At 37.7% G+C, this 25932-nt stretch overlaps 1 protein-coding gene across 1 annotated transcript in view; it reads right to left on the bottom strand.

The window, feature by feature from the left end:
• Window positions 1-378: 378 nt before the first annotated feature.
• AMPD3 (adenosine monophosphate deaminase 3) overlaps window positions 379-25932 on the bottom strand; it is a 28835-nt gene continuing 3281 nt past the window's right edge. The window contains exons 2-14 of the mRNA XM_010295428.1: window positions 25372-25567; window positions 24737-24902; window positions 22189-22408; window positions 19546-19675; window positions 9913-10107; window positions 9543-9674; window positions 8855-9018; window positions 7506-7632; window positions 6516-6679; window positions 4376-4496; window positions 2723-2896; window positions 1497-1607; window positions 379-555 (exon numbers count right to left, since the gene is read on the bottom strand). Coding sequence (XP_010293730.1) covers window positions 379-555; window positions 1497-1607; window positions 2723-2896; window positions 4376-4496; window positions 6516-6679; window positions 7506-7632; window positions 8855-9018; window positions 9543-9674; window positions 9913-10107; window positions 19546-19675; window positions 22189-22408; window positions 24737-24902; window positions 25372-25567 — 2077 coding nt within the window. The remainder of the gene's footprint in view (window positions 556-1496; window positions 1608-2722; window positions 2897-4375; window positions 4497-6515; window positions 6680-7505; window positions 7633-8854; window positions 9019-9542; window positions 9675-9912; window positions 10108-19545; window positions 19676-22188; window positions 22409-24736; window positions 24903-25371; window positions 25568-25932) is intronic.

Raw genomic sequence — 25932 nt, forward strand, 5'->3', positions numbered from 1 at the left:
CAGGTGCACGTATACTGTCAGCATCTGCAGAATCCTAAGGTGCATGTCACAGATGCACTATGAATATTCTCTGTTGTTTTCCAGGCTACAATATAGTGCACAGTTAAGACAGTATGAAACAAATGTTACATGATTCTGAGTTTGCATTTAACATTTACAGCAATCTTACAAAGCCTAATGTTTGTAGAAACTGAAATTTTTGCAATGAGAACAGTGCAGTAAAAGATAACAGCAAACGCTGTTTACCTTCCAGAGATACTCTATTTTTCTCTGTACTGTTCAGTTATGTCTTGGTAGCATCAAAGACGGATGATGCAATGTTAATTAGCATCTTAACCTGCTTAGGAGTGAAACGTTCTGGCTTCTTTGAGTTTGTAACTACTTCGACAAAGTGGAAATCTCTTCTGTTCTCATAGCATCAGACAGGAAACTAAGTTCATTGCACAGTGTCTCGTACCTGAAGGCCATCCGGATCTGTGCAACATTTGTCTTTCGGATGTCATTTCCCTCAGGCCCTTCTTTACAGTAGTTCACCCCTAAGAATTTCTGTTTTTCCTGTGAACGGGATGAAACGTAAAAAGGAAGAAGTCAGTTCAACTGCTTTGATTTACTGTATAACTGAGTATTTGTTAGTTGAATGATTCCAGTGCAAGTGAAAAGAGCAGCTTCAACCAGCTGGCCATTGAACTTCACCTGAGTCTTAACCAGTTTTGGAGATTTTAAGGCCAAAGTTTATAATTACTCAGCAGTACAGTCTGGCTTGCCTAAAACCATTTGTGCTAGTGTTCCATCTTCACTAGTACATCTTTCATATGAAAGGTCAAAAAGAGGCTTAGATTTCTTTTGTTAGTTAAATGTTGCACAAGAAGAAAATTAGTAGTTGTCACTACAGAATATTGGAAGAAACAACAGCATATCCTTGTAAAGCCCCTTCAATACTTCAATACTAGCTTCTTGAGAGGAATGTTTGAAGGTGACATAGGAGAGAAAATACCCTAAAATTTTAAAGTACTAGAGAAAGCCATGGATGTATAGAATTTTAAAGCCAAAAGGGAATTTTGTCTAGTCTGACTGCCTATGTAAAACCAGAATATTTTCTCTAATCCTCCTTTCTATGCAAAAACATGTCTTGCTTATGGCAGGGAGTTTGTTTTCACTCAATGCAAGGCATGAGATATAAAATTACTGGTAAAGGGATATCACCCAAATAATTAAAGGTTTGGGGCTGCAGGCAGAACTGAGTATAAACAGGCACCTGGTCTCTCTGCATGTTTTGGGAATTCCAAAACAAAGCTAATAAGGAAAAATGTAGCGTTAATATACCTTTTTTAATGTAAGGCTGCATAGCAGATCGTTTGTGAGTATTTCTGGAAAAGAGGATAGGGATGTGCGCAACTACATCACATAAGCACCTACTACTCAATTTTCAGACTACTGGCTTTCAGTTCCTCCTTGCCCTAATATTCACAAAAGCAATTTTTTCCAGCCATAATTACCTTATCTGACAATCCACTCTGTAGTACACTGTTTCTTGCTATTTCACACAAGTCACAGGTACTTAGTTTCCACACCTGGGCTGCAATAGCATATTCTTCCATGAGAGCTTCCTGTATCACCAAAATATGTTTAATATGAAATTATATGTAAATAAGATATAAATGGGGATATGTACTCATTACTAATTAAGGAATTTATACATGCTCTTTAGATAGCTGTGAAAAATTAGAGATTTAAGACTTTTACATCACAATTACTAACGAACAAAATTGTTTATTTCAAATTTCCCCGGGGCAACTGTTAAATAATTAATAGGCACTGGCTATCCAGTTATTTTAGTCTAGGAAATGGCAGCCTGCAGTCCAGATCCCTAGAGGCTTTTATTAGGCAATTTCAAATGAGATCCCACGAGATGAAGGTATATAAAGACCTTGGAGGATCTAGTCATAAATCTTTAATGAATATGTATATACACAGACAGATAGCAGGGCAATTTCTCACTTCTGACCTTCCACACAAGGAGGTTGGGTCTGACTCTAGTGGGCTGTCACAGCTGAGGATCTTCCACTCTTATGTTTAACTGGGCTGGTGCTGCGTTACATCCATGCAGAAAGCCCCCACAGAAGCTCTCTGTCTTCTCTAGCAGCGACAGGTCATGGGCCAGAGGCCAGCCTGGGTGAAGCACTTCCTCAGAAGACAGACAATTGAGCAATGTACAGGCCACTGTAAGGCACAGCATGACTCAAAGCAATGCCAACCACAATACTGAGGGATCAAAACCGGTGACCAGGCATTTCTGTCCTGCCAAGCCACCCAAGGGCAAGAATCTGTTTCAGTTCACTGAGCAAACTTTGGAGATTCCACATCATATGTTTGTAACGTACTTCCCCAGATTTATTAGTAAGGAAACTGGACTTCCCTGGCACTCTAGAGGATTGTTTATGAAGGCTCAAACCTCCCTTCAGCCTCATCCTTCATTTTATACTTCAACAGCCAACACTGGAGAGGCAAGAGTACAAAAGAAACATAATTAGGAAATCAGGCATTTCCCTCTGAAACCTAACAGTGAGTAGTAGACTGAGAATGAGGAAGAATAAGGAATGAAGTGACTGAAAGACATGAAACTTTATATCCTAAGCAATGATACAAAATAGCTTCCATGTCCTTCTAGGCCTATGTGGTACTGTTGCCAAATCCAAAAGCAAGTGCTTTTTGCAGTTCTTACCTTTGTATAGTGAAACTGCATAGGATCATCTGTGGAGAGAGAGATATGGAGTCCCTTATGTAGAAATTCCCGTAGTGGATTTTTTGAGTACTCCAGGAAGAGGCTGTTGTTACTAAGTGGAGACATAGCAATAGGGATTTGTGCAAGATAATAAAGATACTGGAGGACAGGACTCTGCAAAACAAAACACAGTCAGCATTTAATGATACTATGGAATAGCAAAAAAAAGGATTTCCCCTGGATAAAATGGAAACAGCATTACAGAGGGAGGACTAAGACAAAAAAAATTTAGGTTGACACTAAACTCTGAAAATATTTAAAATTCTGAATTTTAAATGTTACTGATCTTCATAAAATAATTTACATTCTTCAAAAGATATGTCATCTTTTTAAAAATACAGTGACTAATATTACTGTGGATTAGTAAGTATATAAGACTGTTAAGGGCACTGTATTTGATACTAACTGCATACCTCCCCTCAAAATCTGAAAGTCACAGATAACAGACGTGTAAGAACTGCCAAGCAATTTCTTATTTTCAAAACTGCAGTCCAATAGGTAAATCTTAGGAGCAGAAGTTGTTTTACTGTATTAGAAGTCACGTGTTGCTGCTGCACATAATATAAATAATCTGTGGTCACCTCATTTTATTACTATTTTTGGTTTAACCAACCTGTGAACCTAACAAGTGCCTTTATTAATACTATTATTATCTGCTATGCCAGGTTATGGCACCGGGCTAAGCAGGAGAGAGTGAAGAGGAGAATGCTTTTGTCACACACAGCCTTAGAACTACTTTGTCTGGGTCTAATTTTAGGAATTACCTGTCCTGAGCATAACTTCAGACATGATTTTAGGCAACATTTTTCTTTGTTCTTGGATATGTTGAAAAATACAGAGAGAATTTGCCAGCATTAACCAGAAAATCCAACTTAAAAGAGAACTTGTGCCAAAAATTTACAATAAACTCAGTGCAAGTCTGCCACCCTCTGACCAATTATTTTAATTACAAAATCGTTGCCTGGGGATGAGTTGTGTGATGGTTTTTATTAAGTGGTATGCCAGGAATGATAACATTTTCCCTGTCATAACAATCAAGTTGTATATAAAATATTGTTGTATTATACAGATGTGTTAAATTTCTTGATCAAGTGATCCCAGTTACTCTAGATATAAATAACAAAACCTTAATGAAATTCTGAATGAACCTTGAAGTACAGGGATGCCAGTCAGGGAAAATAACCTTTGTCCCTGTGCAGAAGAAACTAGAGCTTTCTTTAAATTCTTCCAGGACCTAAACTGGGGAGTAGTAACAAGTCTAAGGAGTTTTTTCCATATAATTTTAGCTTTGCTTGGAGTAATCAAAAACAGGTGCCACCAAGTCCTTGAAATATCTGAACAGTTGGTCTTCCCTATAAAGACATAGCTTTAAAATACTCATTTAGGAAAAACTGTATTTTTGCAGCTTAAATATGAAATAGGAAGTTCAGCTGAGCTTATTTATTTCTGATCAAAGTCAAGAGTTACTTGTGCCTTGCTAAGAAAATTAATTTTGGGCTGCCCAGATAAAAGTCAGTTTGGTAACTGCTGTTTGAAGCACCGACTGATGTCTACGCAGATGGCGATTAGTTTAGGTGAGCAACCAAGTAATACCTTCTTCAAGAGCAATCCATGAGAAATATTGTCTGCTGTCAGAAAGGCTGATACAAGGTGTGTGATAGACCCAGCTTCTCCACAATGAGGTCGAAACAGAAAAGTACACATGCCTCTTTCCCTGAGGAGATTAAAAACAAGTTCCACTAACAAGAAAATGCACTGTTCTTCATCTATTTTGTATATAATTATCATTAATATGGGAATTAAAAAAAACAATTAGAAGTTATACATTCTCATACAGTTTGACATGATACCTAATCAGGCCTAACTATGGGCTGTTGTCGAAAGAGGCAGGTCCCTCTACCCGAGCCCCTTCCACCACCCAACAATCTGTGTCTTCCTTCTTCTATCCTTCCCCAGTTACATGTCATTTAGCAATTGTTTAGCTACTGGGTGAAGAGTTACGGAACTGATTTTCGTTGAGGGAACCACCAGATGGAAAGCTAAGTGAACTGATGCAACCTGTGGACGCATAATTCCTAGTTTAAAAGTGAGGGAAGATGTGGAAGCACATTGCCAAGAGTTAGCTAACACTACGTTGTGCGATGACAACCTGCCATCTCACCCGTTTAAGTGTAGCATAAAACCACACCCTCAGCAGCACAGAGGTGATCTAAGAGTGTTAGTTATTACACTAGACTTCAGACTGTGATTTCTAGAACTATTTTATCATCTATATTAAAAATTATGTTAGGTTTTATGTTATAGTGGACTGTGTTACTCCGTGCAGACAAATGTCCCATAAGTATCTGGAGATGTTCAAAACAGAGAATTTCAACAAGGACTGCTAGAGTATAAGGCAGTTCTAGGGTGGATATTTAGTAATGCTTCTGAAAATGGATGTGAGGATGTAATCCATCCTTGCTGACTTCACTAATACTACCAAAAGTATAGAAGAGTCTTCCCCTACTCAAATACGCAGTACGTTTAACAGGGTAAACAGTTTTACTGACTCGTTGATGAGTCACCTAGCTGTAAAGAGTATTTAATGATTAACTAGGGAGATTTTCAAACAGTAGTTGAAATCTTGAGGTAAAAAAGAAATGCCTAGGTTCTGTTTTTGGAAAAGGAAAAAACGTAGACTGCAGAGAATGTAAAGGAAGCCAGGAGCAAGAGGTGACTTTAGATATATGCTGTACCGTGTCCTTTCCATTACAGAACTAAAACTAACAACTGGGCCTGTTTGTTGCAGGTACAAGGTAATTTAAAGTGGATGTTTTTATTATGAGTTTTGATTACATAGGGTGGTAGAGAAAGAAATGCTTGAGGTAGCAGTGGGAGAGAAGAAACAACATTTTGAATGTTAACGTGGATAAGACCCGTTAAAATGACAAATCTGTAGCCCTCCTATAAGAAAATCCCAGAACATTTTATAAATGAACCAAATCATTGCAAGGTAAATGATGACACTGTAGTATCAATGGATAACCTCACTGTGCCTCAGTTTGAGTCAGTTGTGCAGATCACTCAGTGAGTCAGGCACAAACTCATAGGAACATAACCTCAAGTTGTATTTCAGGCTTTACTGAGCCTGATGCCAAAATCTGCTTTTACAGTCATGATCTCACATTCAGTATCATAACTCCCAGCATTACTTGCCTAGACATTGGTCCCAAAAGTAGTAAAACTGAATGACTCAACAAGCGTGCTAAAGTAAGTTAGCTGGATGTGCAGTTTATAATTATGTCCTCCTTTGTCTATCTTTGATAACGGCAGCAGCCTTAAACCAGTATTTCACAACCTAACTTTGTATCTCTCAAATTAGCAGGAGATAGCAAGCTACCCAGAGGTGTATTATATTTGGAAATCCACTGTGAATCCAAGCAAAGGTCAACAACTCAATTTTATGGGGTTTCTTCTTTTGTTTGATATATTCAAGTTTGAGGAATTCACAAAACAAGAATACACACAAATGTCAACCCAAGATATTAATCTGATGCCTTTACAATTTCTCAGTATTTCATTTGAATTCATTTTGCAGTTAATGTTTTCAAAATAACTCATGTACTCCTCGTGGACTCTTTAAAATAACTCAAGATAACCTTTGCTTCAAAAGATGTACGATCGAGACTGAGATTGACCAAGATTATTGATTTTTCTTTCTAGAAGTTTGTAAAAGAGAAAAATGACTACTTACCTCCTAAGGTTGTTTAGCAACATGATGTTCACATACATATAATATAAATAATAGCTATACGGGGGATTCTTCTCACTGGTCCAGAGATCTGGGTTAAGGCTTTTGTCAGAGAACATATGGCCACTATGTTTGGATTCATCATCAACACTGTCAAAGCCAGTCACCTGGTGGGAGAAGGAATTCACAGATGTCAGTGTTTTCAAGAAGCAAACTTCAATGCCACTCACTCTTGCTCCAGGACTTGCTTATACAAAGCATCTAGTCCTCTTTCTTTGTTTCCTTCCTTATGCTAACAGTCCTGCTGCTCTGCCCTCCTGCTGTACCATGCAGACAGCAGGAATTCACCCATTTTGTTCTTCTGAGACAAACAGGAGGCCCACCTGCACAAAAGCCTTCAGACTCTTGTGAGGGGCATAGGCCTGTAAGACTCCTTCAGATCCAGATTATAATTCTTTAAACTCATCATCTCCTTTGTTATTTGAAAAGCAGTGGAAGGCCAGAGGCTGCCAGGAAACCTCAGAGTTCTCATCCAGGGCATACTCAGAAATGTTTCTTTTAACCATGTCCCAGCAGCTACATGCCCACCTCTCTCCTGAGTCTCACCAGGGTCTACACAATGCTTCCTTTCAGTTGCCGCCTTTTTGGAGGCCAGTCCCAGATACAAACTCAAACTATGCATCCTGGATTATGATGTTCCCTCTGCACAAGAGCATGCAAATGTTTTTTGGTCATTCATTATAGAGAGGATTACAGAGAGGACAAATAAATAGCTGTTGAGCTGTTTCAGAGGAAATAAACGGCAACTATTTGACAATAGGACCTTACCCAGGCTTTTATTAAGTTGTGTATCAGGGCTTTAAAACAATAATACAAGTAATTTATGGAGGAGGAAGTTTTTTAGTGTCTGGAAACAGCTGTGGACAAAAAAAAAATTTATGAGTACGAGAGGATCCATTTCATGTGAGATAGAAAAATCCAAAACATACTTACATATTTCAGGAAAAGGTGCAATTCTTTGTGGTCTTTGGGATTGATTGTTGCTTCAAACAAAGGTACAAAGATGTTCTCCAACATCTTTCCAAAACTAGGCAGAATATTTTTTGACCTAAATATGTCACTGAGGGGGAAAAAATATACACAGTTGTGACCATTCTTTAATCAGGTAATATTTTTCCTCCATTTTCATATTTTGTGTTATTTGTGTATATTCTACAGCTTCAGTTCTACCAGGATTCAGAAACTCAAAGTGTATGTCAGGGCAGGGATTGTCTCTGTGCTCCCGTTTCCTGTGCTGTGTGGCACTCAGCTTCATCTAGGCTCTGCTAAAGCTCCCGAGTGCTCCAAAAATACAGACAGCATGCAGGGGTAGATGCTGTCTCAAGAATAATGACCCTTTCCATTACAGCAATCCAGGTACTAATGTAGGAGCTAAGGAACTATCACTCATGAAAGATTCTGTTTTCCAAAGTTGTAACTACTCCAAATGAAAGTAGAATGTTCTGCTTCAGTGAGCATCTCAGAAAAGAGGGACAGTACTTCAGTGTGTCATTAAGTGTATGACTTAATGGAAGTGTTGACTCCTCTACGTACGTAAGAAATTGCTATGTAGGAAATTAAAGAAGAGGAACTTTCTCCCTAATGAGAAACACACTCTGGGGGATATATGAGACCATGACAGCTCTTTCTCTACTCATATTCCAACTATGCAATTTCAAAACATGAAGCTCGGCTATTAAGGCTGACAAAATTATCATGGGAGAGAGTATATATACATATATAATATTAGAAATATATATATAGTATATACATTTAATAAAGTCCCAAAGGATGCTTAAAAAGCATCTAAGCACTAAGAAAAACTTATATTGATTTAAGCTTGTAAATCATCAATTTGGGTTGCGTTTCCAAGTTCACTGTCATTTTGTCACTGATCTTGATGAATTTTGATGATAACAGTTTTACAGAGCATTTTATATTCATTTATGGAATTCACGAATTGATTTATTTTCATTAGTAAACTGTATTTTAGCTTGCCTTTGGATGCAGCTTAATTGCACCTAGTTGTAATTTTTGGGTTTAGTATCTTCAGACTTATGAATAATTCACAGTGGTTTTGAATAGCTTGAATAAAGAGTAGATTCAAATCCCAACTCCTGTCTTCCACCCCCAGACTATGTCAGGAAAACTGCAGCAATGGTCAAGAACAAATTTCCCAGGACATTGCTTATAAATAGAACTACAGGACAGCTTATAATCGATCTAAAAGATATCAGAAATTAAAACAAATCATTGGTATGATTTCAAACTATTAAAATTACCAAGAGCTCCTGATTACTTACTAGATTCTGGGAACCTGAATTATCCAGCGCATATTAGGGGAATAAACTTTATGCTTAATGAACCATTTTGCCAAGTTCAGCCATTCATCTGGAGACCGTCCATAAATGGATAAGCGGGGTTCTGTATACTGGTACTTACTTTCTTCTAGTTCACGGGCTACTTCCTATTAAGTAATAAATATATTTGCTTTAATATGGACACTGAAGATCATTTACAGCTAGTAGTATATTTATCATTGTATTTTCCTCAGAGCAGACATAACTGTATTGTCACCCTTTAAAGATGAAGGGAATCTTTTGTCTATTAATACATTATTGTATTTTAGGCATCTAAATACTCTACTAGCAAGCTATCTCAGATAACATTTGAGTGTAACTAACACTTAGATTTAGAGGACAACATTCTTGTGCAGTTATTAATAACACCTTTGCAAGACATAGGTTTAAAATTGGTAAATCAGAATTATACTATTTAAACTGTAGTAAATGACTACATAAAATATGCAGACCAATGGAGAATCTGACCCAGAATCCGTGGTAGTAAGCAATTTTAAGGCTACTAATTTTAGACAAACACTTCTATACATCTAAGAAGAGCTGACATCTAAAAGGTTTCTAGATGATATCTAAAAGGTTTCTAGAGAAACCTTCATTTCTCTGCAGCTGGAAAAGCTTGAAACTTACTTACTTTGACCATACGAGCAAAATATTCACCACCAATGTAGTTCTCAGTTTTCAAATATAAGTCCCTCAGCTCACTGGCACCAACTGGATTGTACTTGGAATTGAATTTGTCAAATCGATGAAATGTTTGACGTCCCTGGAGAAGGAAAAAACCTGAATAACCATGGTTTTAAGTACACATGAAAGTCTATAAATTAAATTGCCTAGCAATAAAAGGCACAGAAAAGAAAAAGCCTATGCATGTTTGAAGTAAGTTAGCAAAGTAATTCAAATTCCGATTTAATAAGTTATCATGCAACAACTGTAGAAACCAGAATTTCACACTTGGAAAACTTAGCTTTTTCTTGTTTATTTTGTCATTTGAATAGACTTACTGCATGGACGTCTAAAGAGTCTACAGTGAGGTCATAAGGGTCCATGTGAAGGCTTTCAAAGACTTGCTTTAAAGTCATCTTCTTGCCTTTTTTCTCTGCAACAATCCTGTCGGGCTCCGTTTGATACGTGTGCTTAATAAATCTCAGTAAATGTTTCTGGTTCATGCAAGCAGCAGCATGGATATGAGTATCAACCTGAAATCAAAAGGTTATTATGCTTATCAGTCATATGCATAAACTTGAATTAGCGAAGTGTCTATGTCAGTGACAGTAATGACTAAAGCCTTCTAAAATATTCCTTAAGTAACAAATGGATTAGTGCCTGAGCAGGTAAAAATGTTTCAGAACGCTGAAATTTTGGGTTTGGAGTAATTATTCAATAAGCAGAACTATAAATAAAATAGCTCTCAATGAATAGTTTCCTGTTTAAGTAAGAAAATTTTCAACAAGTTAAGATACATTGTAAGTGCCAATCACAGAACCTAGGTTCAGATTAAATTTGATACTTCCTTAAAGGACACTCTGATCCTTTAGTATCCTTTTATTTCATCCATGAAATCATTCTAGTTACAACTATGCTCTCTGACTGAAAGGACCTGGAATTCTCAGCCATTTCCAAAAGCATAATTCATTTTTGTATTTCAACCACATGAAACATCTTACCTCACTAGAATTGCAAAATGTACACGAGAGATTCTGCCACTATTTTTTCCAAGTTTAATTATAATACAGCAACTCATAATGCTGACAGTTTTTTCAGTTTCTTCAGATCTCTTCACACACTAAGGGAAGTTCAAGCTTCACAGGGGGGCTGAGAGTACTCCATTTTTTTGTTGATGTCCCATTTAAAAAAAAAATTTACAAGAACCAAATGGTTCCCACAGGTATGCTTTTCTTTTGCTCAGAAGCTCGCACTGCTATTTGAGCAGCCTATATTAGAACGCAATCCAAAGAAACAACTGATGAGATTTGGGGGTTGGTTTGTTGATTTAAGTTTTCCCTTCAGTATGTGTAATTCCTTAGGTGCCTCCAGCAGGTATATATAAAACGGATCCTGTTGCAGTTCCTTGCAGTCAAATGTTTATTGTCTTAACTACACCAATAAAGAATAGAAGAAAACCAAGGTATATTGCGCAACATATTCTTGTTTGAAAAGACAGGTAATACTAATTGCCGTTCCTAAGGTCCAAGTACCTGAAAGGGAAGAATAGGCCTTAGCTAGGATAATGGCCTTAAAGAATCTATCAGCACAGCAATATCCAGTGTGTGGAGCAGCAGAGCTGTTTCTCCAGAGTCCATGTGCTTTGAATTTCCTTGAGAAATTCTGATTGAACAACAAAACAGCCTAATGCATGTCCTAGGCAAAACAATGAAATTACTCTACCAGCAAATTCCTATCAATTTAAAACCAAACCAGAACAAACCACTATTCTGATTAGAATTCACAGTTGACACATAATGAGCGCAACAGCACTGGGGATAGCTTAACAGACTCTGAAATTGCCTTCAAGTCCAAACTGCCAAATCCTAGCAGCAGTTTCATCTCACCCAGAAGCCACAGTGCTGCAGCCCATCTGCTAAGCTTCCCATTTTCCTCCAGCCCAGGCCATACCTGGACACAGATGGCCGTGAGCACTGCGATGTGGTCAGAAGCAATCGCCAACTTTCGCTATTTCTTACATCTCCCTTGTGCACCAACTGCCTGGTACTGGAGACAAGTCTTATAAGACCAACTGGCAGAATGGTTCTGCAGGAGTAGGAAGATAGTCAGTTTGTAATACAAGTTTCAAGATTATATGTAACAGGATGGATCAGATAATAAGTCTAAAAAACACCACGCAGTACTGTCGTCTATACTGGTAGGAGATGATTTGGAGTCATTTTAAGTAATACTTTACCACAAAGTCTTATGTGAAACTCTAGTGGAAAGGGCTGCTCTAACTCCTCATACAGAGTAAGAAAGGAGCTTCAAAGCAGAAACAAAAAATAATCTTGCATCTGCACAACACTGGTAATGCAGCTGTCAGAACGCACCCAGATTTCTGTCTACATTTAAAGATTTTATAAAACGAAGTACTGACAACGTTCCCAAGAAATGTCACAAAAGGAAATAAGAGCTGGAAAACCCACACTGCCACATGATTGTAAAAACAAAACTTACTTTGCTTTCAAGGACCACTTTAAGATTTAATTTGATCAACTGTGTCTAAGTATTTGTACATCCAAAAGAGACCATGAGGCAGAGAGGGGGCTTTTCAATCTCACGAGCAATGACGCAACAGGATCCGAAGGTTGGATGCTGACATTAGATACAAGTTCCTAAAGATACTTACTACATTGGAACAGTTTGAACCCACTGCACTGTGCTTTTTAAAATGCAAGTAACTAGCATTCCCAGGGACGCACTCCCAACAAGAGCTGCGTAGCCTTTATGCAGGAAGTCACACTAGAAGGAATTCTCAGATAAACCAGCTGTAAGCAGTCACTGAACCTGTATCTCTGCAAGGACTCTCATCCAGGACTCTTCTGTTCAGGAAACTGCAAACATGGACATGTACAACGCGAGACCAGTGCGTTCCTCTTTGCAAAGTGACTATGTCTGCAGCTTTCAGATTCCACCAACAGAAGTAGTTGACATCCTGATCTGCTTTTAAGAATCAGTAGGAAACAGATCATGGAGCACCTGAGTCACTAACAGCCATACTCTGCAATGTGAACCTCAGCTTATGCTATGACATACAGTCCACAGAAATGCCACTGTTTTACTCGGCACATGTAGTCATTTAATTTGCAGCAGCCTTCTAAGGGTAAATCTCTCTCCATGTGAATGTTAATAGCATAAAGACAGACCAGAATATAAACTGAATCCTAAACATTAACATTTAATTGTTAATCACTGCCTAGTTTAAATACGCTAGACACTTTAAAGCTAAATGAAAAAGCAAGAAACATATTACTGTCTCAAAGTACACAACATGAAGTACATTACTAATGCACAGTAAGCAATGCTGTGTCTAAAATAGTAAAAACAGCTCCACTTAACATATCATTACACTCCTCAGAGTACTTGGATAAATATTTGAAGCCAAGTGCATTATATATGCTTACTCAGGTTAATAAATGTCTTCTGTTTTAGAAACAAATACTGTTTACTATAAAATTTTCCTGGACCAGTGAAATACTACAAACTACTAGGCTTGGTCAACTTACATGGGAGAGTGAAATAACAGTTAATAGATGCCCTATAAGTTCTAAACATTCAGGAAAAGCAAGTCATAAGCATAGCATTTCAGAATGCACTAGTTCCACTGGTGGCTCAGCTGCTGGAATTAATGAAGTCTTGAAAAAACCAAACCAAAACAAAACACTTCCTCTTTATTAAAATCAACATGAATTCACTACTGTTAGGAGGGCAAGGACGGAAAGCAAGGAGGCATTTTGTTTCTTTTGTTTGCCTGTATGCAAGGATCACATGACAGAGTAGTAACTGAATTTCTTTTAAAGTCTTGCTTCCCTTTGAGAAATAATTCTCTCACATGTGCCTCTGCAATTCAGTAAGCTCCTGTGAATTCTTCTCCAGTCCCCACAAACATGTCACACATAGCTCTATAGCTGAGCTAACCACACCAGGCTTAACTCTCCGAGAACCAAGATTTTCCCTTTTTTTTCCCCCCTCCTCCCTCTGCCTAAGTATATTTATTTCCCAAGACTAAAAAGGTGTTCCTGGAGCCTCTTTCATGCTTTTTCCAGAGAATATGCAGTACTTTGTCTACCTTTAACTACCTGGTATATTTCGACCTTTAGGTAAGCAGCAATTTCAGTAACAGTAGAAGTCTTACAGAGTATCACGCAGCTTTTTCTTCATTGTTTTTTTAGAAGCAATGCAACTTGTTGGAAGGTTTTAATGACTCGAGCTTTGACCTACCCTAGCACGTAATTAATTAGTGTATATGCTTTTGTGTGTGTTCACAATTCAGGGTACAAACCTATCTGAATGACGCATCTAAACACAGAAGCCTTAGACATAGCTTATATGGTCTGATTTGGTTAGGGATTTTTAAACTATTATTATTTTTATTTTAAGTGTTGTCATGCTAAGAAATTGTTACTAACTTCATTGTTATTTGTTACAAAAGGCATCTGTGAAAAGAATTTTAATAGATTAAGTTCATATAAGGGAGACAAATGCCCCCTTTGTCTCTTCCCTCCTCCCAAAAGAGACAAAACCAGTCCCATTTTAAGCTGTTACTACTTTGTTCTTCATATAACATGAAGTAAGCTGAGACTTTTCTGGGCTATGAGTATCAAGCCCCTAGCACAAGGTCTATTTGTTTCTATTTGCAAACATTCTGCTTGCATTTCCAAATTTGTTACAATGCCACTCCAGCCCAAGTTCCCCTTAGTGGAACAAACCCTCTGCTGCATGCCCTTAGCCAAATTTCCTGTTGCAGTTCTCATTCTCCCCTCCCCCCAGAACAAAACATTTTACTTAAGGTAACATTAATCTTCAATGAAAAGAAGAAACACAATGACTGACAGAAGCCTATCTTGGAACATAATATGCCTTCAGTGAACTCACCTTTTTAAGAAATGAAAACAATTGTTAACACAAAGGTTTCCTTAATTCTTTTAATTCCATCATCTCATTCAAGCAATGGTGGACATCAGTTTTCTTGCAATTAAAGGACTGTAGAATTCCCTTCACTCAGCAATTCTCCACGTAATGTAGTCAGCCTGTCTTCCTCTGCGCCTTCTCCATTCAGGCTAGCCCTTTCCTTATTGACCTGACCACCCATGCCATTCTGCCTGCAGGCTTTGTGGATGAAATGCTTGTACTTCTCAGTCAAGATGGTTACATCTGTGTACAACTTACAGCTTGAAAGAGTTCCCATTGCCCTCCAAATCTCGTCTCACCAGCACCAACTTCCCTAAACCACTCTACCTCCCTCATCTTCCTGCATTGCTTCTCTTTCCTCCCACTGTCTCTCCAATCTCCACAAAACATCCACCTCAGACCTATGTTATGGATGCTTCTCTGTACATATCACAAATAGTGTTGCACTGAATTAGGCATATGGTCTAGATTCAGAGTGGTAAGTGATAAATACAGCAAAAACAAATGCCAAGGGCAGCCCTTTTAATGATACTGAACTTTTCCAGTGTATAGATGAGTAGTATCCACAGCAGCAAACTACCTGATTTTCTATACACATGCACTTTTAACTTGTAAATACTTCTACCCCAATAGATACGGGCTTGATGAACTTGACACCGAATGCTCTGCAGCCTTTACTTCAATGCTGGATTGAAGGGAAATCATTCCATATCCCACTGCTAGATTCCCTGCTCACCGATACATTCATACTGCATTAGCTTTTCAGATAGGATGCAACAGCTTTATACAATGAGCTTGATTCTTTCCTTGCAGCTCTGTAATAGCCATGAGAGGCAGAAGACAGAAAATACTCTGCCCTAGGGTAGTGCAGTAATGCTTCTGGCAGCCAAATTGTCCCTAGAGCTGGGCAGAGCCCCTCAGGAGCTTGTCTAATTCATACTTAAACCATCTAGAGCAACCCAGAAACCAGGAGGAACAGGAGATGTGAATCCCTCTGTCTCCAGCTTCTCGTTTGGCTGCACACATTGCAAAATGCACAGAATCAAGCCCTATAATGTTTGTATTCACACGAATATAGAAATACACCGCTGTGAAGTGAAACAAATTTCTTTTTCTGTTCTTTTAATTACTAAAAGAAAGGATAGAGGAAAAGCTTTCTGTATGGTCTCTACAGAATTTTTGCGTTGTTCATGATTGATGGCCTTCTGCCTGATCACTTCGTGCTCACTTGGAAAACTGAGGATAGACACAAGAATTTACCTCAGCTTCTCTGCAAGATAGGAGGGGAGAAGTAGTATGCACAGTGCTTGAAAGCACAAAATACAGCTTTACTGCCAATTAACAGTGGTAAGGCACCATTATGTAATGCTAACAGAGGTGCACAGAGACATTACTGTCCTTTGAATCTGATGCTAACCCATAAGTCTTCCCTATCTATCTTTCCCTTCACTATCACTTTTGGTTTATATGATGAAACTGAATTTCATCACCAAAGTCAGCAAGTAGCTACTGGGGGGTGGGGGGAAGCAGCCTAAAAATGAGTCAAAGTTCAGGGAAGTTAAGGTATAATTTCACTGTTCACTCATGAGGCTTTTAATCATACGTTTAAAAAGCAGACATCTGTTAATTGCATTCAGTATTTTGTGAGAACTACAGAATTTAGATGTATACAAACCCACTCTAACTTCCTTTCTTAGGCATAACAAGTGGTATTTCAACCCTGTGGTCACAAACAAAAGCTAGAATTTACTTCCATTTTGTCTGACCAATACTTTAAAAAAACCAACAGATCAGTTGCAACGATCTAGACCAAGTCATATGTCACAGCAGCAACCAGCTATTGCAACACAGAATTCAGCAGGGCTGTGTAAGCTCCTCTAGAAACTCTGTTCTTCCACGCAGCTACTCTGGCGTGAACCAAACCTCTGCTGCCACACAAGGCTAGGCTTCTGAGCTAGTCAGTCTGTAGGCAGAAGAATATGATGTGTAAAAGTCACTGCTATGGCATATCCTCAGGTTTGGTTTGCTGACACACTGAAATAATGGCTAAAGAGAAAAATAATTTCTCTCTTTAGAGAGAAAGAGGCTTAGGCTGTTGGTTTTACATCTTTAGAAGACTATTTGCAATGAAGGACACCTGCCAGTGCAGTACATATGTATTTGCTACCTTTATGACGTATATCTGTCAGGTAAACAAATATCTTGGCTTCACCTTTAAAAAAAAAAAGGCAACAACCTCCCCCCTAGAAAGAACAATAAAGACAAACCAAAGTTCCTGATAACAGCTCCAAGACCAAGAAAGCACAGTAAATGCCTCCTGCAACTAGCAACATTTTAATAAAAGTAAAATAATATTCAGGTGTAGGTCCTTTACTTTGAAGGTGTATTTCAGCTAAAAAACTGAACTATCAGCTCTGAATTATCTGAGGCTATTGGGCACAGTGGTGTATTGGAAGCCCCACTCAAAAAATCTCACATACTTGCTTTGCAAGGCAAGACACCCTCATACACAAAGGCTAAAACTCAGTCCTGAGTTTGTGCATTGTAGAGATAAACTCTTATTACTTAATTTCATCCTTAATGCAGGCAACCCAGGAGTTACATCTACAGAGAACCTGTGTTGACTACACTTTGCTGTGCAGCAGCTGGAGAATGTGGGAGAGCCCTACTGATGGCAGACTCAAGAGTCTTCTCTGAAGTTAGCATTCTCCTACACGGTTGTCCACCTCCTGTGGCGAGCCAAGTGGAGCCAGCCACACTGTCTTACCACCTGTGGGTTCTTGTCTGTCTACAGAAATATTTGTCTGGTTATTAAAGGGCAATTTCCCAGTTCCAGCTTGATCAGTGCAAAACATCTCTTTGGTTGCATTGTGGTTAAGTCCAATATGTAGGATACACACATACATTGCCTCATTTAATAGGAGCCTTATCTTGGGATTTATTAAATAGATGAGCTCACTGGAGAACAACTCCTATTAAACCAGGAAAAAAAGGGGGGGAAGGGAACAGGGACAAGAGGAGAAAAACCCAGTAACCTTTAATTGTCATACCAGCAAATAATGCTGGTCACCTTACTACTGTACCTTTCTAAATGCAGTAATACACATTCACTGATTGACCTTGCTGCTGCATTCATAACTGTTGTAATTTTGGCATTTTCCATCAGTTACTTTGGCTCTTTCATGTAAGCAAACAGATTGTAGCAGGAACTCGCATACTAATGTCTGGGGGATGTAAGAGACAGCTTCACTAACCTGTCTCATTTGGGAGGTGAATCTTATTTCTGGCTTTCCTTATGAGCAGTACGCACTCTTTAGGATTGACTAACAGTGAGACATCCTGAAAATATAGACCCTAGAAGTATCTGTTCCATGTTATAAGTTTCACTGCTGATACTGTTATTAGGGAGGAAGCACTGTGGGGAAGTTACAGATCCAAACATTACTCAGGTTAGTAAGGCATAGGGAAAACAAGATTATCTGCGGGCTTATAGGAACTCTATCTGCAATGCCATTTACTTTGCACAGAGAGTGCTGCATAAAAATACTACTTTAAGCAAGATTAACTCAGTGCAGCAAGACTTTTTAAAGCAATAACTAGCAGTAGGAACAATCTCTGCCAGAGAAGAGCAAGCTTGTTCCTGCTTTCTTAAATTTGGTTATTGCCAGAGGGGAAGTGATGCACATTTTGTGCTTTTGAACAACATGAATCTATTTGTAGATTGGTGTATTTAATAGTAGATAATTAGAAAATAATTAAGATATGCCCAGAGACATTGAGTATTTGATTTTAAATCAAAAGCTGAACTTAGCAAGTACAATCCTGTTAATTATAGCTTCTCAGTAATCAAATTGATTGTCGAGGCAGTTGCCAGATCCACACTTCTGTCCTTTGTATCTCTCAGTCACAATGTGTTTTATTATTAATGTCTCTGTCAGCTAGTGAAGTGTTTTATCTGAATGTGGCACAGAGTAAATACCTTGTCCAGGGTTATACAAGAAAACTGTCAAGTTTTCTTGTATAACTGTCAAGAGTCGAGTCTCTGACACTTGAGTCCTGCTTGAGTGAATTAGCTAACAGATCCTCCCATCCATATGCTTAACAGATACAAATGTTGACATTCATTAGAATTTACCTAACAACCCATCTGCTTCTAGCCTTGTGATAGACAGGAGTGCATTCATCAAACAGTTTTGTTTAGCAGATTTTATATTTGACAGCTTATTACCACAACAGTAGCAAACATTCAGTAGCCAGCACGCTGGACACTATACGGAAAAGCCAAAAGGACTTTTTGATGCACTAGCGCCAACCAAAACATAACAAGAAGGATTAAAGTATTGATCTAAACCCTGAGGTTACAAAATAAGGACTACCTCTTCCAACTGCATATAGAAACAACGCAGTTTTCTTGTATAGAAACAAATGGACCTGAAGTGCTTAAAAACACCAGCAACAATTACTGCTTTGTTAAGAAAGCATCTTACAGGTACTTACATCTTACCAGGTACTGATGGCAGCATGAACCCTCAGTTCACTTCCTGTGGGATGTCTTTTTTCTTTTGACATGTATTTAAACACCTATTTTCAATATGAAGTGAAATTTTTATCCAAAATCTATACAGCTGCTCCTACTACAGTCTAGTATGACTTGGATACATGAAAGCAGGAAAATGCACTTGACTGTCTTTAAGTGAATTAATTAAAGTTAATTAAACCTCCATGTGGATATTTTTATTTTTAATCCAAGTGAGCTTCATTTCATTAACTCTGTTTCACTCCTTTAAAGCAATTTACATACAATTAAGCCCCTTTGATTCTGAATAAGTAAACAGATGAGTTTAGAATAATCCACTTAACCCACTTACATTCAAGTTAATTTTCCTGGAGTGTTCCCATGTAGAAAAATTTTAACATTCTTAAAATAACATAATTCAGTTGAGTGGTATGCACACACCACTTTCATGCATATCGTCTACACCTCATACAAGAAAATCAACTTTCCTTTTCATACTTACCTTTCTCACATTATAAAAGTCTCGATGGGGATTACTCTTTAGTTCTTTAAATTCTGACATTTCATTTAACATCTCATGTAAACTAAATTTAGATTCTAAGAAGTTAAGCCTCCGATGACAATATGTTTTTCTGTAAAAGAAAACAGAAAAATTAAATTAACTGTAACTTAAAACTATTTGTATTTCAAGTTCAGAAAGAACTTGAAATTTTTCACAGTAAAAACTTTTTTTTTTTTTTTTAATGAAGACCATTCCTCTTATCCTACTGGTTAACAAATACATAATTCAATACCCAATATGATTGCAGACCAAAGTTTTTAGTGGAACCTCAAACAGAACGCTACGTAACTGTGTTATGTCCTTTAAATTGTCCAAGTATTGTTATCACTGCATCCGTGCATAAACTGCTGTTCTTTTAGTAATGACCACAGAAAGCATAAAACCTCTAATAAAATATGGTGTCAATTATTACTACTATTACTCTGAAACTATACTTCCAATAGAGTAGATCACCTCATATGTATAAAAGAAAGAACCTGTAATACAGACTTACTCACTATGGAAATAATTTAAAAAAAAAAATCCCTAAAGTTTATTTGCTTTTTCAATGTGAATAGAAGCAGCCAAGATAAGATCCAATATACTTGCATTTTTAATGCCTTAAAAACAGATATTGTGTAGAAATACTGTTTTTCCAAAATAATTTCTTGTGCTCTTCTTAGAAAAATCATGCTTTTTTATTCCTGCTTGCCTACTCCTCTGTCTTCACTTTCGTCTTCTGTTATGCTTCTCATTCTATTTTTACCGAATAATAAATATTTTTACCGAATAATTCCTGCTTTCATGTATCCAAGTCATACTAGACTGTAGTAGGAGCAGCTGTATAGATTTTGGGTTGGTTTTTTTTGATTTTTCTCTTTGACTATCTGTCAATTCTTACTGAATCGACAATATTTTTGTAGCACTATTAATGCAATAGCCTTCTTTTTTCTGCTTTACTGTTGACAATCTCTCCTCAATGGGACAGAAATCCCATTATGGATTTGAAAGTCCAATTCAAACACGGTCTTACTGTATCTGATACTGATGAAGACCTGTTTGCCCGCTGCAGGAAGTCTTTGCTGGGCTATGCTATTCTATTATTCAAGAGACCAGAAGACTGAGGAGTAGGGGTGAGATTTCACCAGTTTAAGAACAGCAAAGATGAAAGAAGAATGGGTTCTTGATCTCCAAGCAGTCCCATATGTGATAGACATAAATGACAAGAAAGCACTTCCTGCAAACAGGGAAAGAATACCTTATGAAGAGCTTATGCAACAGAATTACTGAGAAGACTCCTTTTGGTTTGTATGTATTTATCAGGGAGTGTGAATCAGCCTGAAAAAGCTTAATCTGAAGAAGTGAAAGGAGGAGATGATTGCTCCTACATTCACAAAGGTGCTGAATGTTGTAACACGTCCTACCAAGGCCCTTCTTACTTATGACTTCCTGATAAAGACTGTTACCAAAAGCTGCAAAAAGACAGGTCTTCAGCATGACCTTTGTTTCAAGTTTTTCCTCCTTGTCCTTTAGCCTTCTCAATACCTGTCTCTTAGAATGCAATACACTGAAACTAGAAATGCATTTACCCATTGCATACTGTAAACAAGTATACTCAAGCTAGCTTTGATTTGGAGCAGGAGTGCTGATAATGCTGGCGGAAGCACAGGCTTTTGCTCTTGAAAAAGTGCTTTGGGAATGGGAGAGTTCTTTTCACTCCATCTGCTTTGCCAGTGCCAGTGCGCAAGGCAGATATCTTATGCTGCAGGTGTCAGACACAGACTCAAAGGGGAAAGAATGCATTGGGGGTGACTACTTGTCATATTGCAAGTGATGTCTCTCAAAGGCAGAAGGACTAGGAATGCAGTGCTGGCAAGCTGGGCAAATAGTTTGGAAGAATAGTCCAGGTTCCTGCTCAAGGCCATGAGAAACCTTGACATTTCCAGTCCTCAGCTGGGAAGTAAACTTAAAAACCGGATGCACACATTTTGTTATGTGCTGGGCAAGGGCATGCTTTGTCATGAGTATGTCAGAGATTTCCCAGGAGTTTGTTTGATGGTTCTGGGAAATTTCAGACCTATTTTGACTGTGCATGTGTGGATCAGTTTTGCAGCACATGGGCAGTTAATTCACATCTGGAACAAATCAGACTGAATATTTATGTTGCTGAGCTGTTCTGTATGCTTTACATATGCAGGGTTTCTCTTCATGCAGCAAGAATAGAACAGACATGAAGAAATTCCAGACAACTGTTCAAAAACCTCAAATTCAGCATAGGCCAAAACAAAATATAAAAGGTGAGGTTCAAATTTCAGTTCCCGTGCCTCAAGAAGTTTGGGTCAGATTTGACTTGAATGGGAACATTTGGCCAATTACTTGCTTTTCTGTTAACTGCTTCTCATTTTGCCATGGTTGATGCAAAGAAACTAAAGAAATGAAATACAGCAGTATGTAGGGGGGTTTTTCCCCTTTTAAGTCTTTCTGTGATGCATTAAGGCTTGAGAAGGGCAAAACAAAACATTACTGTAAGTATCGCAAAAGTGAGAAGTATTAAACTAAAAGTAACCATCAGCCTGAAGGAGCAGAGAAGAAAGAGAAACATACGTTGGACCATCTGCAATTAGAGCAAGAACGTGGCTCAGGTCAAGGGTATAGGTCTCCAGGTCAGGATATGGCAGACTCCGAGGCTCATTGAGTTCCATCATTTCTTTGTTATCATAAACAAAGGGAATGCCTCCTTTTATCTTGATAACGTAATCCAAATTGTCTGGAGCATCATCAAGATTGTAAGGATCTTCGTTTTCTTCTGGGGGTGAATGGAATTCTGGAAATAAAAGTTTACATTACATTTAGAAGAAATAACTTACACAAAAGGCAAATTAATTACAAAAAGGACTTTCTGCTTCTATGCTTCATTTCTAACAGATCTTAATACTTTAATTAAAATCACATTTTCAGTTAATGTAAAAGATCTGTTGTTACAACACAGCTTTATTCTGACAGGCTTTAATTGCAGTCCCTCACTAAGCTAAGTGCCTACCTTAATTCAGGTATTTTACATTATTACAGTTCTCTGAACCAATGTATAAATAGATTTAATACTATTCTTTATTAATGTATGATGGCACAAGTTTCAAAATAGGTTTCCAGAAGTATTTAAATTAGAATGGTTGAAAGTACAGTTGAGATTTTTGAGCAATAAAGCAGTTGTTGACTTCATACCCACTTCATTATTTTCCTTTCACCTTCTGACTCACTGTAGTAATTTTGGAAGTTTATATTTAGGCACACAGTAATGCAGCTGTTCTCATATTAAAACATCAGTCAGAAAGGAATAGGTTGTGCCTTACTTCTTCACCTCTGCTGTTCCCACAATCCAATGAGCTAGACTAGTGCATACATTCTAGGACTGTTTCCTCTTTCTCTCAACCATAAGGGAATATACTTCATTTACAGTAGAGCAGGAAATAATTTAAGACTCAGTGCTTCTCACTCTGACCAAGACAGTGGTTGGTTTGTAGGTTTTTTGGGGGTTGGTTTGTTTGATTGATTTTGTTGTGTTTTGATTGGGGTTTTTTAATTTGTGGGGTTTTTATTGGAGGGTGTGTTTTTTTAAAATAAATCTTATTATTATGTTTAACTGCTTTTGAATAGAACCAAGAAGTGCAGAAGCCAGAGATAGTACAACACAACTCTAGTTTTCCCCTTGGCCTTCTGATCATGACTAAAATCAGAAAGTACCAGACACGTGGCTGGGATTTGTTCAGTACAATTTTGTAATCCCTTTACAAAATTACAATACTTTTTTTCTGACACTCAGGTAAACACACATACTTCTGGGAGATTCAGCTTATGTAAACACTCAAACATTATCACTCACGCTAGTGAATGTTCATCACTTCTTTTACAGTATCCTACTAATGCAACTAGCATAAAATGCGTCTCAACTACATTTATGTCAACAGAACTACGTTCTTGGGATCGGTCTTATCACTGAGATTTCTTCTTTTACCTGTTCAGTTAAACCAAGATGGAAAAGTAATTAACCAGTCCTTTTATTCACCTAGAGCACCTGAATATATGTTATAAACTGATACCATTCTTATCTCTAATATTCATAACTATCCAGCTCAAACTTGTGCTAATTAAGACATTGTGTAATGAGATTTTATTATGTCGCAAGTTTAAAATCATAACTGTAAAATGTTATTAACCTAATAATAGCTTGGAAATATCTCTCTGGGAGCTGTTCCAAGATATCTTTCCTGTCTTGAATATTCAGTATACTGTTACACTCTTTAAAAAACTGTTGCACGCTTTCTGTATAACAAATGCTCAAAGACATGTTAATTCACCCTCTTTCAACCACTGAGCTAAAGGGTGATTGATTTAAAATGTCTGAGAATTGGCTGAGAATACATTCCAGCAACATGGACACATCTACAGTGGCACATCTGTACAGACCAAAGGTTGCTCCTCACAGGCTAATCCAAGGACTAGCGTACAAAGAGATTAATGCACAAGCAAAAATTTCAAGACTCAACCCACCTAAGTGACATTATCACCTAAATATCATTTGTGACATATATAGTGGGGAATATGTTCAACCTAATAAGCCTTGTTAAGAGATCAGAGTTTATTAACCCAGGCAGAATGTCCAACAAATACAACTATACAGCTTCCAGTCTGAACCTGGTAAGTGTACCATGCCTGTGAAGTTACTGACTCAGGGCTTGCTAACTGGCATGTCTGTATCATGCTTCAATTTACAATTTAGATGAGCTCATAATCCCTTTTATTTCAGTATGCCAAGATCAGAAAGAATGACTTTTCACTATAAACCATATCCATGTATCTTTTTCCTGGAGGAACACAAGTGTACTACTCACCATCCATTTTGCTGAAAAAAAAAAAAAAATTAAATGAGCATCTAGTATGTTTTTTTATCTTTTGACAGCTTCAAAGTTTCAGATTAGACATAAGATTTATAACTTGGGTCTGTCAGTGATTCTCCACTACTTACTAACAGAATAAATTACAGAGGCAGCGGGGGGGGAGGGGGGGGGAAGGATCACAAAAATCCAAGTTAACTTTACTACAGCAGTGCACAGGTTTAATTCTATATTTTAAAAAGAACAACAAGGATATTCACCTGGATACACTTCATCTTCAACTTTCCATTTTTCATCTTGCATGCTACATAAATACTGAGATGTTGTTCTTGGGAAGCGATGGTAAGCAAGACGTGAATACTTTTCTCGAATGAGAAGAGCTTTCACCAGGCTCTTGGCAGCTTGTTCATAATCATCAACCGTAACCTGAAAGGAAAGCCTGGATAAATACTGACAAAAATAAATCAGCAGTTTTAGCAACAAACTGAATCCACACCGGTAACAAGCAGACTGAATTTCCAGAAACATAAGTGTATGTGTCTTGACCATAAGGATCTTACCCAAGGTCTCAGGAAGCCAGTAACAGAAGCAGAGTCCAAATACAATGTGCAAGACACACACACAATTTTTCTTCTCCTACCATACATTACCCATTTATTTAATGCCTGATTATGGTTTTATCTATTCAATTTATTTTTTTATGATAAAAAGTATAAAACAACCTGACCTTGACTTTAACTGTTTTACAAATCAATGTGTTCACAAAGCAGTTTACAGTTTGTTGCAGAGAGCCATAATATACTAGCATTTCTTTATACATCAGCAGCTTGTGGTTAGGGATTTTTTTTTTCCCCTAGATACAGAGAAGGGGAAAAAAAAAAAAATAGTTTCTTACCCCTGCACAGTAGTCCCCACTAATTGAAACTCTCTGAAACTCTGGTACATCATACGGCACTTGGACTGGCAGAAAAGCACTTGGAAGAACTGGCGTTGCAGGTGACAGAACAGGATTGGCCGATGGTGCTTTCCACTCCTGAGAGGGAATTTGTAATGACAAAGACTGGGATCGAATCATCTTGAAACTTTTCTTCCTGCGAATTCATGGTATAAAGCATAAAATAAGCCATGGTATAAAACATTAAATACACTGGAAAACTGATTACAGCAAAGAAGTCACCCCCTAAGAAGTTTTATAAATGATATCTCTCATACCACAAGAAAAACCTTGGTCACAAAATATTTGTGCTTTTAGCTTTTTTTTCTATTTACATTTCACATGATACATGCTACACACAATTGCACTTACCCTCCACATAAATACAATATGCCATAATTTATTTACAGTCACTGTGAGATGCCCTAAGGTTTCTTTTGTTTCACTTATTACAAATTCAGTTTCAGCAAGTCACTGTACAGAAGGAAAATGCAATCACTGTGCTTACTTTAGTAAGAGTTG

The sequence above is a fragment of the Phaethon lepturus genome, unplaced genomic scaffold (genome assembly GCF_000687285.1).
Source record: "Phaethon lepturus isolate BGI_N335 unplaced genomic scaffold, ASM68728v1 scaffold37529, whole genome shotgun sequence".
Taxonomy (NCBI): Eukaryota; Metazoa; Chordata; class Aves; order Phaethontiformes; family Phaethontidae; genus Phaethon; species Phaethon lepturus.